Genomic DNA, 17607 nt, shown 5'->3' on the forward strand with positions numbered 1-17607 from the left:
CTTTAAGCATCCAATAACAACAAGAGGGTGTTTGGGGTTAGGGTTTGGGCTGTGGGGTTAGGTTAGCCCAACCCTAACCCCCGTTTGGGCCCAATGTTAAGGAAACCCTAGTAGGGTTTCCTTAACACGATTTCACTCTTCCTTCGAACGGCGATACGCGTGTTCGTGAATCCGGTTTCCTCCTTCAGCGCAATCCGTCTTCGATTTATCCTTCAAACCGATTTCATTTCGTCCTTCAGCGCAATCTGTCTTCGATTTTTCCTTGAAACCGATTTCATCTTCTTCTCAACCCTTATTCCTCGATATTTTTTCCTTTTTCTTTCTTTCTGTCATCTCCCGCATGGAAACCACGAACCGTTTCGTCTTCTACCTCATGTTTTCTAGGGTTTGTGTTCGTTCATCCAATGTCCGGTTGATTTTGGTTTTTTTCCTTTCATCCTCTAATACACTCGTTCGTTTCGTCTTCTCCCTCAAGTTTTGTATGGTTTGTGTTCGTAATCTTTTGTCCGGTCGATTAGGGTTTTTTCCGTTTCATCCTTTAATCCATTCGATGGTTTCGTCTTCTCCCTCAACCTTTAATCCATTCTGCCCTTGCGTTTTCGCGATGAAACCGGATTTCGTTACGCTGAATCTCTCTCTAAATCTCTCTCATCCGTCTCTCTCACTCCGAAAGGGCTTCTGTGTTCGTTGAAGCCGACAAATTCGTTGGCTCCGAACACGATTTCCTTTTTGGAATCGTGGCTTTTGGCTCCTTGAAACCTTCTTGCCGCCGTGGTTCGTTTATGCTCTCGGGTCCTTCGATTGGCAATAGGACAGATTCTTCACGTAGCCATTGGAGCTTGGTAGGGAGGTTTGGAGTTCTCAATCCACTTTTTTTTAAAGCCGATGATGAGTTATAATTTCTGCTGAATTGTTCTCTATTGTTTACCAATGTGTTATGTGTTCTGTATTGTTACCTATGTCTTCTGTGTTGTTCTGTATTGTTTACCTTTGTGTTGTCTGTTCTCTATTGTTTACCTTTGTGTTGTCTATTCTCTATTGTTTACCTTTGTGTTGTCTGTTCTCTATTGTTTACCTTTTTGTTGTCTGTTCTCTATTGTTTACCTTTGTGTTGTCTGTTCTCTATTGTTTACCTTTGTGTTGTCTGTTCTCTATTGTTTACCTTTGTGTTGTCTGTTCTTTATTGTTTACCTATGTATTCTGTGTTCTCAATTTTTTAGCTATGTGTTATTTTTTAATGAATGTATGCAATTACGGCCATGATGAGTTCACATTTGTGTAATACTCTTACAATTGTTGTTTTTTTTTTACAATTGTTTTATTATTACCTCTCTGTGTACAATTGTTTCATTTTCAAATTTGTTACATTAATTTTCAATTCTTGTATTGTTCTGTATATGTATTCTTTCTATTATTTTGCCATGTCTTATTGCTTTACTGTTGTCTCTTCCATGTCTTTTTAGTGTATGGATTTGACTTCACATTTCCTTACAAAATTAATTTCACTCTTCTATTCTGTTTTATTGTTCTGTTTTATTGTTCTGTTACAAAATTTATTTTACTCTTCTCTGTATTCTTTCTGCCCAGTGTTGTCTCTTCTTCCTTTCTGTCCAGTGTTGTCTCTTCTTCCTTTCTGTCCAGTGTTGTCTCTTCCATGTTTTTGAAGGGTATGCTTCTGTTATAGGTTTCAGTATATAGGCTTTGACTATGCTATGCTTTATGTCAGTTGCAGAGAGATAGGGCCTGTATTTTATTGATAGTTGGCTGTACTTTGCTATTTTGGTCTTTATATTTTTGTTGACCTCCCTCCAAGTCCTATCAACTTGCCCCATCTTTCCCCTATATATTGGCACCTTTCCTCTTTTGATTCACTGCATTCTTCTTCCTCTTTGTATCATCTCTGTGGTTTTAAGTTATATTTTGTAAGTCCTCTTCTTCTTTACTGTTACCATGTGTCTTTTGTACCCTCTATGTGCTTGTAACTTATCTTTTGTATTCATTACCGTTACCATGTACGTTGTCTCTTCCATGTCTTTTTAGTCTATGGTTTTTGCTATATGTTTTCTATACATTTCTGTCCTTTATTTATTTTTCTATAACTATGATGGAATTCCATTCATTTTTTTGGAATGGAATCAAAACTCTGAGGCTACTAAATTAAAATCAATCTTATTTTTACGGTTTTCCGATTCAATCTTCATTTGGAGTTTAATTTTTCGTCCTAAAAAGGTATGTATATTTAATTTTTTTTTCATACGTTTTTTATTGTGTTTTAATTACAAATAATAATCATATTCTTCTCTTATGTAGGACGTTGCGACGAAGGAGTTCGAAATTATTTGAAGAGGTACTCTTGTAATAGCCGTTTCTAGGCTTTGATAATGTATTTTATTTTTTTTTCATTTATTTCCGGTTTTGTATAATTTTATAATATATAGAACATTTGGGTTAATTTGTTACATAATGTATCCTTTTAATTTTCTGTTTTTTAACAATTTCTTTTTTCTATATAGTAATAAAGTTTGTACAAATGTGTTTGAAGCTTTCAAAATTTAGTACACACGTTCCAAAGTTTAATCACATTTTTTTTTCGTAATTTATTCCAAAGCGTTTTAAACATAAATTCTAACTTTTATTTTTGTACCAACAAATAATTAAAAAGTGTAATAAAAACTATTGTATATAGAATTGAGAGTTCGTGGCCTTATAAAAAGTTTTGCAAGTTGTAAGAACTATAAAATGGACATAGGTTGAGAAAATAGAGATAAAAAAACTCTCCAACGAAAATGTATTTATTTCTTTCATAAAAAAACATAAATGATATATTATTTATTTCACTTCAAATATTTGGTATTTTGTTAATTTATATTTGAAGATCAAATGTTGAGATTAGTAATTATGAGCAATATAGAAGTCATAAAAAAATTCATATACATTCTAAATAATTAGGTTATGTAGCATATTGTGAAATAATTAGGTTAAAAAAAATATATACATTGAAAATACGTTTTTTCCTAAAAAGAAAAAAGAAAATAGGTTATGTAGCATATTGTGACGTTAAAGAAAGAAAAAATGTTGGTGATTTTCAAACTTTTTTCCCATTTTCCATTCTAATGTTCTTAAGCCTCATTTAATACCAATTTTTATATTTAATTTAAAACTAATGAAACTTCAACTTTTTATAAAGTTATTTTATTCTCACACATTTGTATGAAATTGTATTTTAACCACAAAGTTATTAATATGTTTTCACCACATACTTTTTTATTTTATTTTTACCTTATTTATGTTTTGTTGAATTTTTTTTCCAACAAATTTCATTTCTATTTTTAAAATACTTATTTTAGAACTAAAATAGATTGTAAAAATTGTTGAAATAACCTTCTTTATTGTTCGGTTTTCAATTGTTGAAATAATCTAATTTTTTTGTTCTATGTTTATAGTTTTACTAAATAGGGATATTACTAAGTTTACATATCTTTTTACAATATATCGATATTGTACTAATTTTAAATAGTACATGTTTTTAGGGAACTTTACATACATTGTAATGGATGAACAAACACTTATTGGAGTTCTAACTGCATTCACGTTGGCCCAACGTCAGATTTTACTAACGTTGGAGCTATTAATGAACAACAATAAGCGTCTCCCACATACACCGCCCGATACACGCCATAGAATTAGGGAGCTTGCTTACTTTCGCATGATACACGAGTCAGATATTGTGTGTCGGCAAAGCACGCGGATGGATAGGCGAACATTCGCAATTCTATGCCATTTACTTAGAAATGTCGCTGGTCTTTCTTCAACTGAAATTGTCGATGTTGAGGAAATGGTAGCAATGTTCTTGCACGTCCTCGCTCATGACGTGAAGAACCGCGTCATACAACGAGAATTTGTACGCTCCGGTGAGACAGTATCTCGACATTTCAACATCGTATTGTTGGCTGTTCTTCGACTGTACGAGGAGTTGATAAAGAGACCTGTTCCGGTAAAAAGTAACTGCAATGATCAACGTTGGAAGTGTTTCGAGGTGGGCATCCTAGAAGTTCACTATAATTGACCTTTAGGTACATCGCAGTTAATTCATTGTGTTCCTTTCTACCTGCAGAACTGCCTTGGCGCGTTAGATGGGACGTACATAAAGGTGAACGTCCCCGCAGGAGATCGGCCTACTTTCAGAACGCGTAAGGGGGAAATTGCCACAAACGTTCTTGGGGTCTGTGACACGAAAGGGGATTTCGTTTATGTCCTCGCCGGTTGGGAAGGATCTGCAGCAGACTCGCGGATCCTACGTGATGCGATTTCACGAGAAAATGGACTACAAGTGCCAAAGGGTATATCGTGTTTATAATAAAACACCGTCGCTTCCTACTTACCTATTTAAAGTTCATAAACAAACCATTTAATAACAGGATATTATTATCTGTGCGATGCTGGATATCCAAACGCGGAGGGGTTTCTCGCCCCGTACAGAGGCCAACGGTACCATTTGCAAGAGTGGCGTGGTGCTGCAAATGCGCCAACAAATGCAAAGGAGTACTTCAACATGAAGCACTCCTCCGCAAGGAATGTTATTGAGCGCGCGTTCGGTGTTCTAAAGGGTCGTTGGGCCATTCTTCGTGGAAAGTCGTATTATCCCCTGCAAGTCCAGTGTCGCACCATTCTAGCATGTGCGTTGCTTCACAATTTGATCAACAGGGAAATGACATATTGCGACGACGTTGAGGACGAGGACGAGGGGGACTCCACGTACGCAACGACCACCGCTTTAGAAGACATTCAGTACATTGAGACAACAAACGAGTGGTCTCAGTGGCGCGACAACCTAGCCGCATCGATGTTCACCGATTGGCAGTTCCGTAACGCTTAGCTAAGACAAATTTAGATAACAAGTTTTTTATGACTTCGTCGCAATTCTATCGTGTCTAACATGTACTGTAAAAACTAATATGGCCTGTTGCATATGTATTGTACGCGTGCCATAATTTGTATCATGCCTATTTTACTTTGGAGTTTAATGGTGAAATTACTTATGTACTGCATGTATTTTTTCTAATTTCTGATTCTCAGTATGTCAACCTCAAATCGTGCACCGAGACATGTTTGGACGAGGGAGGAGGAGGGGACTCTTGTCGAATGTTTAATGAAGCTAGTGTCAATGGGGGGCTGGAAATCAGATAATGGTACATTCCGCCCAGGATACCTTGCGCAGTTGGTACGCATGATGGCAGAGAAACTACCTGGATGTCAGGTACGAGCAACAACTGTAATTGATTGTAGGATCAAGACACTGAAGCGAACGTTCCAGGCCATTGCCGAAATGCGGGGCCCAGCGTGCAGTGGCTTTGGGTGGAACGATGAAGAGAAATGCATTGTTGCGGAGAAGGAATTATTCGATAATTGGGTTAGGGTATGGAATATAATTTAAACGTCACACAACGTTCACAATTTACTTTTAGTAAACAATTTTTAAATTAGTACTCATACGTCATATTTTTTTTTCTGCCCGCAGTCGCATCCTGCAGCGAAAGGACTCCTGAACAAACCATTCCCGTATTACGACGAGCTTACATATGTATTTGGTCGCGATAGGGCGACCGGTCGGTTCGCTGAGACATTCGCGGACGTGGGGTCTAACGAGCCAGGTGGCGGATATGACAGATTTGATATGGGGGATGGAAACGAGGACTTCCCGCCCGTGTACAGCCAGGGAGTTGACATCTCGCAGGACGATGTACGTGCATCCCGACCTTCTCGCGCTTCAGAGGGTAGGACCGGATCAAGTGGATCGAAGAGGAAGAGGGGAAGTCAGCGAGATTTCGAGCTTGAAGCGATACATCTGGCGCTCGACCAAACAAACGAGCAACTCAGGCAGATTGCGGAGTGGCCAGCACGCAACCTTGCAAATGACAACCACGTGCGCACGGAATTTTTCCGCATATTGCGTGAGATGCCAGAACTTACGAGTTTGGATAGGGCGTTATTGCAAATGCATCTTTTGTCTCGTATGGACAACCTTCGGGGTTTCGTACTCATGCCTGAGGATGAAAGGGAGGGCTTCTGTAGAGTCCTCCTACGAGACATAGAGAGATAGTTTCTGTTTGTAGTGACCTGTGTTGCTTATTATTTCGTTACGTTTTTTTCTGTATCATGTTCACTATTTATGCATTTTGTATTGTCAAGAACTTCTTTTCTTCATTCGTAATGTTTATTTTAAATGAAAGAAACTAGTCACAATTTTCGAAAAGCGTTATAACGGCTATTTATATAGGTTTAAAATTGGATGACTTCGCTATCGCCCATTAGAAATATTGAATAATTTTTTTATCTTTATAAGAAATTAATTGTAATAAATTTATCACAATATGTTCAGAAATTTATTTTAATTTGGCCAACTGTATATATTAATTTAATAACATTACACATACAACAAATAAAATAGGAGAATAATACGGATTCGAGGATTTCGTAAAAAAATATGCAATAATTTTTTTATGATATTTACAATTGAATTTAAAAATATTATACCACATAAAAAATTAATTAACCCAACCCATTTAACAATTTTTCCAAATAAAATTTATCACAAAATCCACATAAACCTACCCACCTAACCCTTCCCCCAAACACATTTTATCATAAAATTCCCATAAAACTACCCACCTAACCCTTCCCCCAAACACATTTTATCATAAAATTCCCATAAAACTACCCACCTAACCCTTCCCCCAAACACATTTTATCATAAAATCCCCATTAAACTACCCACCTAACCCTTCCCCCAAACACATCTTATCATAAAATCCCCATTAATCCTCCCCACCTAACCCTTCCCCCAAACACATTTTATCATAAAATCCCCATTAACTCTTCCCACCTAACCCTTCCCCCAAACACATATTATCATAAAACTACCTTTTTAAACCCTTCCCCCAAATAAGGGTTATGATAAAACTAGGTTTAACTTAACACTAGTTTTATCTTAACACTAACCCTTCCCTAAATCAACCCTTCCCCCAAACGCACCCCAAGGGTTTAAAAATCATTGCATGCCACTTTTCTTGCACTTTATTGCAACATGCCAAAACGAGAAAGCCATAGAAGTCCTAAACCACCCCGTTAACCCCACTTGCATCTTCAAGACGATAGAAAGAGTAGACATATGCAGCAAAAAAAATGGATCAAATTTTATCCAAGTTGCACTAAGTTAGCATGACAAACCCGAAAATAAAATATAATTAAGGCTTAATGATTATACATTTGAAGCTCTTAATTTGCTCGATTCTTTTCACAAACTCAATATGGACCACCACTAGCGATGACCTATTCTCTATACTCATAACTGAGTTATAGGACGCGATGAGTGAAAGATTTGAGAGAAAGATGAAATTTGGAGGTTGGGCTTAGTGTTGAGAGTTTGGAAAAACTTTTTTTTTTTTTAAGAAATTAATTTCAAAGGAAAAATATTTTAACGTGTCAAAAGTTTTGTTCAATTTGAAAATCAACCTTTAGATAGACAAAATCCATGTAAATATTGTATGTTTAAACTCACTAAAACCTAACATCTCATATTCCATTAACTCTTAGTGGGCTTGGTCACCACGAGTTTCCACTTAGCCCACTAATGAATTAGTGAAATTATGCAACATTGCACTATCTCTTAGTGGGTTTGGTGTCATTATCACGAGCCTCCATATAGCCCATGGGATCAACAACATGTTAAATATATATTCATTATCTTTAGTCAAAGAGTAAAATGGTTATTTCGCAATTATAGTCAAAGTCCTACTTTGACTTTTTATGTCACAAATCAACATTTGACTTTTTACCATTTTATTTGTCTTGACTAATTTCGACCTCCCGAGCATGAATTCATATTTTTTTTTCGAAATTCAAATCATAGTTGAATATATTATCGGTCAAATCTTAACTTTTTAAAAGTCAGAAGTCAACCCTTTAACTTTATACAACTTTAACCACTTCCATCATTTCCAAGCTTTAGAACATGAATCTACATTTATATTTTTTTTTTATATTCAAATCATATTTAAATATAAACTCTAACTCTAAATTGAAACCGACCGTTATTCACACATACTTGTCGGTTTTTCTTTTCTTACCTAATTCAAACAATTCGAATTAATCCAACATACTGTTATAAGTTTATTCCATATAAACCAACATGAGAATATAGATCATGGGCTCCAACGATCCAAGATTAACGGACAAAACTCTTTTAGACCAAGCTAATAAACATTTGTTAACTAACGGGTAATTCCACAAAAGTCTTGTAGTAGCACTCGCCTCGCTATAGATATATTTGTGTCTGATATAACTATGATTAGTAAGTTAATCTTTCACACGTTGTTCGTTATCTCGGTGGGGTCAAAATTACTGTTTGACCCCCGAGATTACATCTTATTCTTTAAGTCTCACTGATCCATTATTGAATAGTTGGTTTAAAATCAACCTATAGACCAAATCTCTCTCGAGCCAATGAGAGGGTGAGACCTCTTGTTCAATATATGGATTCATCTCTTAAGAGAACAATCTATCTACTAATCCTATAATGGTCATAAGTGAATTTTGTCTTGCACTCCATGTCCTTAGTTATCCACCTGGTCTTATCCCTTAAATTTGAGGCTTATTGGGGAAACATTAATGAACTGCTCTCACTTATGCAAATCTAAGGATAATCATGTGTGAACAAGAGTTCATAGTTAACTTATGATTAAAATTAAATTATTTAGGTCATCCATAAACGGAATAGTCAATTTTATACAGAAAATCGTGTTATAACATAAAAAAAAAGACTATTTCATGATTATAGTCTTATGCAAATATTTTACATGGGATACTTCCACTTTCATGTCTCCACATGAACGATTTAGGATCACATCATCTGTATTAACTATAAAGTGAGTCGTATTCATAGTGTCCCCAAAATAAAGCGTCCAACCTTATTCATATATTATATACTGTTTTAGGCTATAGACTCGAACTCGTTCCACATTTATGTCTATATAAAATTCAAGTTTAATTAAAGATAGTTTCAGGACCTTAATTTATTGGTACTTAAAATCATAATAATCAATTTTAATTTCTCAATAACTATTTTATTGAAATATAATATGAATTTAAGTTACCAACTACAAGTTTTATGGCATAAATTTTAACACAAAACCACTCAAAGAGGCATCAATGTTGATCTTCTATAGCCTTTTGCAAGGTGAACCCAAAGCCCTACCCTGCATAGAACCATTGTCATTAAACTTATGATATTGTTGGCAAAAACAAAAAGCAAGCTGAAAAGTAAGTATCATGCCATAGAAATGAAATTTAGGGAAAAGTAGTGTAACGGACTCAAACTCTTTGAGGTCGTTTGGGAGAAGGGTTAGGTTATGGTGGTTAGGGTTATGATAAGATGTGTTTTGGAGAATGATTATGGAAAAATTGTTAGTGATAAAATATGTTTGGGGGAAGAGTGATAGGTAGTGTTATGGAATTTGTTTATATATATTTAATTCATATTATGAATCCAATATACAAATTTCGTATAATTAATTTATCAAATTGTCTTAATTTTCGTAAAACAATTTGCCTTAATTTATTTAAATATGACGTTCATTTTCAACAATTTTTAAGTAGTTATGTGCGAATATTTTTTTTTTAAATTTATATTCTGAATTCAATACACAAATTTTGTTTATTTAATTTACCGAATTATCATAGTTTTCGTAAAACAATTTTCCTTAATTTATTTAACTACGATGTTCATTTTCAACATTTTTTAAGTATATATATTACGTTTCAATAAATTGGTTTTATGAATGTGACACGTCCGTAAACATGTAAATAAGTACGAATAACATTTTGAAATGCATAGTACCAGAAACAATGATACAAAGTAAACAATAAGTACGAATAACATTTCAACCTCATTGTTTCTGATACAAACAATGAGGTTGAAATTGATATCAAAATTTAATTATCTTCAATCAACTTTATTTTCGAATTCATATCAATAATATATTTGTGAAATTAAAATTTTGATATCAATCTCATAAATACAACCATGGCCTTGGTGTCTTACGTAACTTCTATATTACTCACACGAAACTTGCATTGTTTTTTCTCAATATATAAAATTTTGCAAGCAAATCCACCTATCTACTTACTGTTTAAAGAGTCCTTACAAGCAAGTTTTATGCAGGTGCTCGATAACTTTTCTTCATCAGGATATACTTAAACTTTTTATTTGTTCACTTAGTTCCTACTCCTCTATACTTGTTTGGAATTGCCACTTTTTTTTTTTTTTTTCCTTAAATTTTTTTAGAGGCACTCATGGTCATTAGCACTTTCCTTCAAACTTTACTCTTTTGTCTTCTCAGGTTTACTAAATGCAACACCATGCTTAACCCAAAAATCATCTTCCTCACTATTGTTCTCATTTGAAAAAATCATATCATTCATTGACCAACCTCAAATAACATCTTGAATTATGAATGTAGGTCACTTGATTTGATTTTTAAATTTGAAAAAAAATAGATTGATGTATTTTTAAATTTGGTATGGAATAGAATAAGGAGTAGAAGTTATTTGTTTATGTTTTAAATATGAAAAATCAATGTTATTTGGTTAAGAGATTGTAGTTTTAAAACAAAATTTTAAAAGTTAAAAAATGTTCAATTTTAATTTTCCATAAATGGTTCGAGTAAAAGGCCATAGACTCACTCAAAATATCTGCCCCAAGCGGTGGGGTCCACAAAACCAACGGCCGATTAAAAACATAATCGCCGCAGTGATCGACTAAAGGAAGGAAAACGAACGGATTGGATTAAAGTAGAACGGCGATTAATACATCCGCAATTTATCAATTTTACATCCCACACGTGCGAATATGATGAAACCCTAAAACCCACACCGAATACAAAAACCCGCGTCTTATAAATATAGAAGTAAAGCCACAGCTTCACTCTTACCGCTCCCTCAAAACCCTAATCTTTTTTCGTCGAGTAGGGTTTTGCAGAGCCTCCATTGTTCTTTTTATTTTTATTTTCTCAGTTTCCATCGCTAATTGCTCAAAAATCCTTCTAAGCTTAAGATTTTAGTCTATTTCTCCAATGGGCAAGTCCAGCAAGAAGTCTGCTAAAGTGCGTATGATTCTTCTCAGAGACGTGTTTTCTTTTCGTTTTGGAAGTGTTTTTTTTTTTACATCATTTGTTGTTGATGGTTTTTGTTATTGTGTTTTTGATTTTCTGTTTGTTTGATGTAGGTTGATGCAGCTCCGGCTGCAGTCCCGTCTTCCAAGCCGGCGAAGAAAGGTAGTGTATACGTTCTTAAGAGTAGTTGATTTGTGTTTGCAGTTATGCTATGTTTTTTGATGAGTTTTGGTGATTGATGGGGTTATATGGGTTGGTTTTTTATTCTCGTTGGTTGTTGTTAAGTGTTTGGTATGTTGGTGTTCACGAAGGTAAGAGAGCGGCTGAGGAGGTTGTGGAGAAAGAAGTGGTAGCGAAGAAGCAGAAAAGAGAGGCGGCCGTTGAGCAGGCAGTTCAGAAGCAGAAGGTCGAAGCAAAAACACAAAAGAAGAAGAAGGTGGAGACTAGTAGTTCAGAGGAAGATTCCTCTTCTGAAGAAGAGACGGTAAACACCATCGTAACTATGGGTTAGATTCCTTAAATTATTATTTAGCACGTTTTTTCTTGGTATATTCATCCATGAACTATAAAATTGGTCGGAATTACAATTTGTGTCTAGGGAAGCCACAGCATTAATGTGAAACGATTGTTGCGACTCCAGCGTGATAGTATACTATTGTTTACGGTTTCGCATCTCCTATTGTTTTGCTCATGCATATTTAGCTGCCTATATCAGTTTTGGTTTACTTTTGTATGAGTTAAGTTTCTGAGGGAATAAAATTTTCTTCACTTCTTTTTAGCTCCTATCAAACATAGGAATATGTAAACGACTACCAACCAAAATAGACTTCTTAGAAAGGCCCTTCATATGTATGGAGATCTTGGTGCACTGCTTATTGGCTTTTGTTATTTGTTAATCCAACTACTTGACTTTAAACACGCGTACAATTTTGGTCAGTGATAAGAGGAAACAAGATGTATACTCCGATGTTCAATTATATACTTGTTTTATTTATTTATTTTAACAATTACAGGAACCTGCTCCTAAAGTTATTCCCTCTTCAAAGAAAGACACTTTGCCCCCTAAAAAGGCTAATGGCGTTGCTGCCCCTGCAAAGAAGAAGCCTGCTAGCAGCAGCAGCAGCAGCAGCAGCAGCTCAGAGGATGATTCCTCGGATTCTGATGAGGTGTGCAAATATACTCCCTCAATATGTTGTGCATTTAATTAGTTATTTTGATTAGTGTTCTTTGAATGGATTGTATATTTTCTGTGGACTTCTGATTATATATGTATGTATGTGTGTGTATATCAGACAACTTTAATTTGCGTATGAATGATAACTATGTTCGTTCATTTACACAGTTCTGATCTCTCAATTTTTTCAGAAGCCGGCTTCCAAGGCTGCCACAACCTTGAAGAAGGGACCAAGTGCTGTCTCTGCGAAGAAGAGCAAGGCATCCAGTAGTTCGGAGGAAGACTCATCTGAAGATGATTCTGATTCTGATGAGGTGAGTTTCAAACTAGGAATCCAGGGTGGGAATTCCTGTAAGTCCATTAATCTATATATCTATTGTAGGAACCAAAGGGAAAAGTTATTGCAGCAAATAAGAGCGTACCTGCTACTACCCCCAAACGGAAAGTGGAGTCAAGTACCTCAGACTCAGATGACAGTTCGGAGGAGGAAGATGTAAGTATTTGATGTGAACAGTTAGTGATTGATTATGTGCCTATCTTTCTGTTAATTTTTTTGTTGATTCCTTTTATTTCAAGGAGCCGGCCAAGAAAGGTATTGCTGTTGTTTCTAAGAAGAAGAGTTCTGATTCAGATACTTCAGAAGAGGACGACAGCTCATCAGATGAAGAACCTGTAAGTATTATTCGTTTGATAGCAAGTTTTATTTTTAATATTTGGTTGCTTATTGGAGTTGAAATCAACTTTTTAATGATTCAGAAAAACAAGGAATCCAAAAAAAGCAATGAACAGAAGAAAATGCCTGCAGCTGCTAAGAACGGCTCTGCAGCTCCTACTAAAGATGAATCGAGTGATGAGTCTGATTCAGAGAGTTCAGATTCTGATGAAGATGTGAGTTTTAAATTGTTATTTTCTGCAGCATTTTAGTCTGTTGTTTGACTTTTCCAGAACTATAGTTATAACTGCCACCAGGGAGTCCTTTCTGAGTTGTTAGTTTTCTCTTTGTAGGTTCCTGCAGTGAAACCTGCTACCAAGGCACCTGCTAGTGCTAAAAAGACAGAGTCTAGTGATAGTTCGGAAGAAAGTGATTCTGATGAGGAAGAAGACAGCGACTCTGATGAGGAACCGGTATGTACATCCTACTTGATCTTAGTGTAGACAATTCTGCCTTTTGAGTCTGCTTTGTGATTGTAGCTGTCTGCTTACAATATGATATCCCCCTATGGAGCTGTCCTACACTTACAGAACAGCTTCATAATTGCATGACTTCACTGTTAATAATTGGTTGCTTTGCCTGATCTAGTGCTATATCTTCCTTTATTAAGAAACAAGTATATATGAGAACTTATTTTCTGAAAAATGCTATAAAGAGCACATTTATTTTTCCTGTTCTAAACCAATGTTTCTCTCTATCAGGCTGCAAAAAAGCCTGTTCCAGCTAAGGCTCAACCGGCCAAGAAGGTAAAAGAGAGTTCAGACAGTAGTTCTGAGGAAGAGGACGAGGACACTGTGAGTTCTATATTTGATCACCAATAATTAACGTCAAGCTCATGCATGATCTAGATTTTTTCCCGACTTGTTATACTTCTATAAGTATCATTGTCCTCAAATTATGAGGATTAGTGCTGTTTCTTGTATGTTCTGGAGCTTCCCTGTTTAGCACTGACCAGTATTTGGATTTCGATCTATATTTTCTATATAGTAGATTTGTCATCTGTCATTGATTTCCTTTTCGGATATTGCATAGTTGATTTCAAAATATAAATGCCTTTGATTGTCTTGAGCTTTTACGGTTAGGTGGAAGTGTATTATAGTGTTTATATAAATACATATAACTTTGTATAGCATTTATATTTTAAATATATAACTATAATGCTATAAATATATATAACTTTGATAAATATATTCCTCTTGCTTTCTTAATGTTTATAGTGGGCATAGGGGGTTGGTGGGTGGTTATGGGGGTGCATTGTTCTCTGAGAATGGAATGATCCTCAGAAAGATACATATGCTTATTATGCCACAAGATTTGTTGGCAATACAACATATCTTATTACATCATAGGCTCTTCGGTACCTATGACGGTCAGACGAAACCATGAACAACTTGCATGAAACACCTGTCCTATCTAACAGCCAGAAAGATTAGTTAACTACAACTACTTGTATTAGTTTCCCCTATAAATAACTCACATTGAGAGGCAGGGTATTCATCAATCGAATAAGGATCCTGGTTTACACCAGGAATTGAAAGCACTTGGGTATTCTTATAGTGTAGTACATGCATCAAAGTTCATAAAAGATCTGTTCTAGTAATGATGTCGTTTCTTGTCAATTTTTTTGGGTTACAGGATACTGATGTAGAAATGGAGGAAGCTGCTGCGTCACCAAAATCAGTTGCCAAGCAATCTAAGAAAGAAGCAGTAAATTGCCTTCACTTTGCTATTCAGACTTCAGTACAACATAATACATTCAACAATTAATTTTAATGATTTCCGTGCAGCCTAGAACTCCGGTTACTCCTAAAGATCAGAGTGGTGAATCGAAGACACTATTTGTTGGCAACCTGTCATTTCAAATCGAACAGGCTGATGTGTATGTTTGAAGTTAATTCATGTGTTATTTTGGTTTTTATTTTTTGGTTCTTTACATGTTCACATTTATTGGTAATATGGGATCATTGCATGTGATGTTGAACACATGGGTATTCCATCTATTTATTGTATTCGATTTGTATATCTTCTTAATTGAGTAGAAAATATTGCAGGGAGAATTTCTTCAAAGATGTTGGAATGCCTGTTGATGTCCGTTTTGCTTCTGACCATGATGGAAGGTTCAAGGGCTTTGGGCATGTTGAGTTTGAGTCTCATGAAGTAGCTAAAAAAGTAAGATTCAGTGAATCTAAGAGCTTCTAAAATTTATTTAGAACTGTTATTTGTGTCACTGGTGTTCCACATCGTCCTTTGTTGTTTGTGATGAATCCTCTTTGGTATATCTTTTTGGCGGAAAGCCTGTTTTGGGGTGCTTCCTTTTTGTGGGCTTTGTATGTCGTATTTCTGCATATCTTTGTATTTTTTATCTTTTAGTTATTTGATGTTTTTGTCACATCTGTGTTCACATTATGCACTCGTTTATATTTCTTCAGGCTCTTGAATTGAACGGTGAACTCCTCTTAAATCGCGAAGTGAGACTTGACATGGCCCGAGAAAAAGGTGCATACACCCCATATGACAGGTAAAGATCACAACCCAGTTTTGTGTATCTTCCTTTTCTGACACCGTTTTCTTATTCATATTGAACCCATTTGTTTCCTGTTTTTTGATATTATTAGCAGAGAGAGGAACAACTCATTCCAGAAAGGTGGTAGGGGCCCGAGTCAAACAGTATTTGTTCGTGGATTTGATCGATCATCAGGAGAGGATGAGGTAATAAGAAATGTAAAATTTTGTGGAGATGTGATTACAGTTTTGTGCTGTATCTTACCAAGGCTCTTAAATTCTTGCTTGTACAGATCAGAAGTGCCTTACAGGAGCATTTTGGCGCCTGTGGAGATATTACCAGGGTGTCAATTCCGAAGGACTATGAGACGGGCAACGTTAAAGGGTTTGTATTTCGTATGGTGTATTTTTTATCAGAAAAAAATTAAGGTTTAAATAGCATGTTGGGTCCTGATTCTTTTGAAGTAGTAACCATTTTGGTCTTCTCAGTTGAATAAGAAACTAAAAGAAGATTTACATAAAAAATGTATTGGGTGACAAATCAAATGCTGATGCTGGTTTGACATTTTCTATTTCCAGGATGGCTTACATGGACTTCGGTGACTCCGATAGCTTCAACAAAGCTCTTGAACTTAATGGCAGTGAACTCCACGGGAACTACTTAACTGTTGAAGAGGCTAAGCCACGTGGAGACAGCCGTGATGGTGGTGGTAGTGGGAGAGGTGGATGGAGTGGTGGAAGGAGTGGAGGAAGAGGTGGTGGTGATGGTAGAAGTGGTGGGCGCTTTGGAAGTGGGGGACGATTTGGTGGCAGAGGAGGACGTGGTGGTGATCGCGGTGGCAGAGGTGGAAGAGGAGGACGGGGAGGTTTTAACAAACCAAGCATGACTGCAACTGGTAAATAGAAAAAAGATAAATTTTGTCTCTAATAACCATTTTTTTACCGGTCTGAAAAATTGTTGGACATGTCCTGAATGTTGTTAAAAATGTGTTTTAATGCATGCAGGGAAGAAAACCACATTTGGTGATGATGAGTGAATGAAGAAGAGGTCTAGTTTAATGATGTGTTTTTCACCTACAATTCAAAAAATGGCATGATCAGAGTCTCTCGTAGAGAAAAGGGAAAATTGTAAAAGCAAATGTTGAGGGGGAAATGAAAGTTTTGGCATTTAAAGAAAAAAAGACGTACTAGTATTTAGTAGTAGCTGAGTGTGATTGCTTTTCTTTAAGGAACTCTTTAATTTTTATGGTTATTTAATTATTATTTTTCTCTCTAAAATTTATATGTCCACCGATAACTATAATATTTAGCATCAATACAATCAAATCATATGTTTGTGTTTCGAAAGATCTCTTTCTCATCTCTCCTTGATTTATATTGAATTAATATATTTTTTAATGTGCGGTCAAAAGAAAATTGAATGATTGAGATTGGTGACGTGTTGGTTTCTTTGTAAATGGTAATTTTATAAATGCTTAGGAAAAAATGGTTTTGGTTTTTAAATGTATATGAATGCTTACAAAGACCACATCCTCATGAAAGGAGAAGGGAGACAGCAGAATATATAAGCAAAATATTCATTCAATAAAAGTAGTTTTTAAATTTACAAATTGGTATCATTAGATTTTATTATTGATGTCCATCAAGCTTCTCACCGTACCTGGCCTCGTGCGGGTTTCTAAGTCAAATGTATTAGGGAAAATACCAAGATGATGCTTTTAGTCTTTCTAATAATGTTTTCAATTTGGCAAATCAATAGTTGGGGATCAGCATTGTAAAATTTATAAATATCTTATTAAAAAAGTCGACTCTTCAATTGATGTCCTCTCGTGCTCAATTTTTGTTTTTCGTAGTCAAATTTTGCTGTAATTAATTGCTCTAAGATCTCAAATCCATTGTTCCTACCCATGCTAATTCCTTGTAAAATTTATAAGTCAAATTTAATATTTTGACTAAAGTTCAGAGTTAATGTGCAATTTAAGGTTTTAATTGCTTACTTTTCGTGTAAGTTTTATGCATTGTCATGTCTCAATAAAACATAATGTAAAAAT

At 35.4% G+C, this 17607-nt stretch overlaps 1 protein-coding gene across 2 annotated transcripts; it reads left to right on the plus strand.

Moving 5' to 3' along the window:
- Positions 1 to 10957: 10957 nt before the first annotated feature.
- Positions 10958 to 16903, plus strand: LOC103500357 (nucleolin 1). 2 transcript variants are annotated; one of them, XM_008463637.3, is made up of 18 exons: positions 10958 to 11159; positions 11282 to 11330; positions 11480 to 11652; positions 12182 to 12334; positions 12534 to 12656; positions 12725 to 12835; positions 12919 to 13014; positions 13099 to 13230; positions 13348 to 13467; positions 13756 to 13848; positions 14690 to 14761; positions 14842 to 14933; positions 15106 to 15223; positions 15484 to 15572; positions 15670 to 15763; positions 15850 to 15941; positions 16136 to 16452; positions 16562 to 16903. In XM_008463637.3, the coding sequence occupies exons 1-18, from the start codon at positions 11130 to 11132 to the stop codon at positions 16591 to 16593; spliced, it is 1986 nt and encodes a 661-aa protein (XP_008461859.2). In that variant the 5' UTR covers positions 10958 to 11129; the 3' UTR covers positions 16594 to 16903. The 2 variants fall into 2 exon arrangements, with proteins under 2 accessions (XP_008461859.2, XP_008461860.2); XM_008463638.3 differs by having other exon boundaries at positions 15673 to 15763.
- The last annotated feature ends 704 nt before the right edge of the window (positions 16904 to 17607 follow it).

This window comes from Cucumis melo, chromosome 4 (assembly GCF_025177605.1).
Source record: "Cucumis melo cultivar AY chromosome 4, USDA_Cmelo_AY_1.0, whole genome shotgun sequence".
Classification (NCBI taxonomy): Eukaryota; Viridiplantae; Streptophyta; class Magnoliopsida; order Cucurbitales; family Cucurbitaceae; genus Cucumis; species Cucumis melo.

Bases quoted from the DNA above. Each gene is read 5' to 3' on its own strand.
- LOC103500357 (XM_008463637.3), top strand. From the start codon at position 11,130: ATGGGCAAGTCCAGCAAGAAGTCTGCTAAA. The intron at 12,657-12,724 runs GTGAGTTTCAAA...TATCTATTGTAG, and splicing joins ATGATTCTGATTCTGATGAG to GAACCAAAGGGAAAAGTTAT. The intron at 13,468-13,755 runs GTATGTACATCC...TCTCTCTATCAG, and splicing joins GCGACTCTGATGAGGAACCG to GCTGCAAAAAAGCCTGTTCC.